This window comes from Cyprinodon variegatus, unplaced genomic scaffold, assembly GCF_000732505.1.
Source record: "Cyprinodon variegatus isolate N-32 unplaced genomic scaffold, C_variegatus-1.0 Scaffold425, whole genome shotgun sequence".
NCBI lineage: Eukaryota > Metazoa > Chordata > Actinopteri > Cyprinodontiformes > Cyprinodontidae > Cyprinodon > Cyprinodon variegatus.
Window position 1 is genome coordinate 614,301 of NW_015150878.1, and position 2,082 is coordinate 616,382.

Below are 2,082 nucleotides of genomic sequence, written 5' to 3' on the forward strand. Positions count from 1 at the left end.
TTGTTGTCATGCAGGTCAGATCGATGATTTCATATGTTGTGGCTTAGAAAGAAAAAAAAAAACAAAGCAAAAGAAGTAAAAGCAGAAACTGAGGACAAAAATTAAAGCAAAAGTCCTGTTCTGGGTGGACAGGAAGCCCTCCCTCTCCTCCTTCCTCCTCCGCCCTGCATTGCATCAGTTGTGATCATTTTCTGGCTGCTGACAGTGGAAGAAATATGGACAGATGTGTCTGTTTTGGAAGGAGAAAGAGGAAGGAGGATGAGGGTGGGAGGTTGAGTATGTGGCTGAAAGAACGGGGGGGCTGAAAGCGTTTCACTGCCCAAAAAGGATATGTGAAAGAACTCCTGGATGGGAATAGTTTCTGGGTTATGTTACTGCTTTTCTTTTTTTCTTTTATTAGAGCCGTAGTATTTCATAAGAGGATCAGGTGGAAGTGATTTCAACCAACATCTGTTTGTATTTTCTATTTTTATGAAAGGATGAAGAACACAAAACACTTGTTTACAAGTTGGACTCTTTATAGCACAGATCATAATAAAAGACCACCTCTGAATAGAAGAAGGTTTCCTTTCTTTTGAGTCTCAGCTGGTGCTCTGGGTCCGTTACGTGTGATGGCGCCGGTCCAGAGCTAACATTCCACATCTCCTCTGTAATATGAACACCACCATGGGTACAGAAAGTGTTCATTTTCTCAGCATGCAATGTTTTCTTTGGCTAAGTTTTATTTTTTTTTCCTCACTCGCCTTTTCCCTCTTCTGTTTCCTTTTTTTTTTTTCTCTCCTAGATTTGATATCTACAGGAAAGTGCCAAAAGATCTCACCCAACCAACCTACACAGGAGCGTTCAGTGAGTAAGACTCCATGTACATATGGACATTCTACATACCTATATACATTATGTGGATTATTATTAAAAAACCATGTTCCCAATCCTGTAGAGCAGGGGTCTTCAATGTTTTCCAGGCCAAGGACCCCCAAACTAATGGCGAGATGGAGAGGGGACCCCCTAATTTTATATTTATTTAATTATATATATATATATATATATATATATATATATATATATATATATTGTATGAAGTAGTGTTATATCCAACTGGTCCTATAGTCACTATTACAGATGGAGTCATGTAACGAAAGTAATTTCGCCCTGGGATTATTAAAGTATTTCTAATTCTGATTCAGATTCCTGGTTGATGGGACAGGTGTTGTGAATGAAACGGTGCCCCTCTTGAAAGAGCTCCTGTGTGTCGCTGAATGTGTGCATTGATGATTGAAAGGCATCCTCCATTTATTTGTTTACTACAGTGTGTTGAATTCATGTTAATGTGGATTTAAAGACATTTCAATTAGTGGAAAAAATTTCAGAGGGGACTATGAAAAAAAAAAAAGTCTAATCAACCGAAACTTTCGTGACCACCATGCAGTACCGGACCCCCTGTTGAAGATCTCAGCTGTAGAGAACCTACGTATCCCATCACAATAATCATTGCCTTCATTTTACTCTAGTTGGATTTTACATGAAAGAACAAAGTGCATATTTCTGATGAGGATAGAAGGAGATGCCTGATTTTTAGCACTTCTTAGAAACTAGACCTAAAGTTAATAGTTTAAGGAATAAGGATTTGATAATGGGTGTATTCCTTTCTTCACAAAACAGTTCAGTTGATTGGATGCAGATTGTTAGCCCTTATTTTTAAATAATATCACATACATTACCTCACAAAGTGACTATGCCCCCACAGATTTTTGTATTTTATCATATATTGTCATGGGTCAACACTGAAGATTAGAGCTGAGGTTGATTGGATTAATAGATTATTGAAGTAATAATGAAAAAATGTGGTGATTGTATAATTTACACAGAGTAATGGTAAAAATTAAATTCAGTTTATTTATATAGCGCAATTCACAACACATTTCATCTCAAGGCGCTTTACAGTTACAGTTAAAGTTTTATATCTAAGGAAAACCAGTTCAGTGCATCGACTCATTGACTCGAAGGCAATCCTTCACACTAAGCATGCTTGTAGCGACAGTGGAGAGGAAAAAAAACTCCCTTTTAACAGGAAAAAACCTCCAG

The 2,082-nt window shown here is 37.4% G+C and overlaps 1 protein-coding gene across 1 annotated transcript in view; it reads left to right on the forward strand.

Moving 5' to 3' along the window:
* The window catches only part of ergic1 (endoplasmic reticulum-golgi intermediate compartment 1), a 31,945-nt gene that overhangs the window by 12,539 nt on the left and 17,324 nt on the right, over positions 1-2,082 (forward strand). Inside the window, exon 2 of the mRNA XM_015388513.1 lies at positions 785-846. Within this exon, the coding sequence (XP_015243999.1) occupies positions 785-846 (62 nt within the window). The remainder of the gene's footprint in view (positions 1-784; positions 847-2,082) is intronic.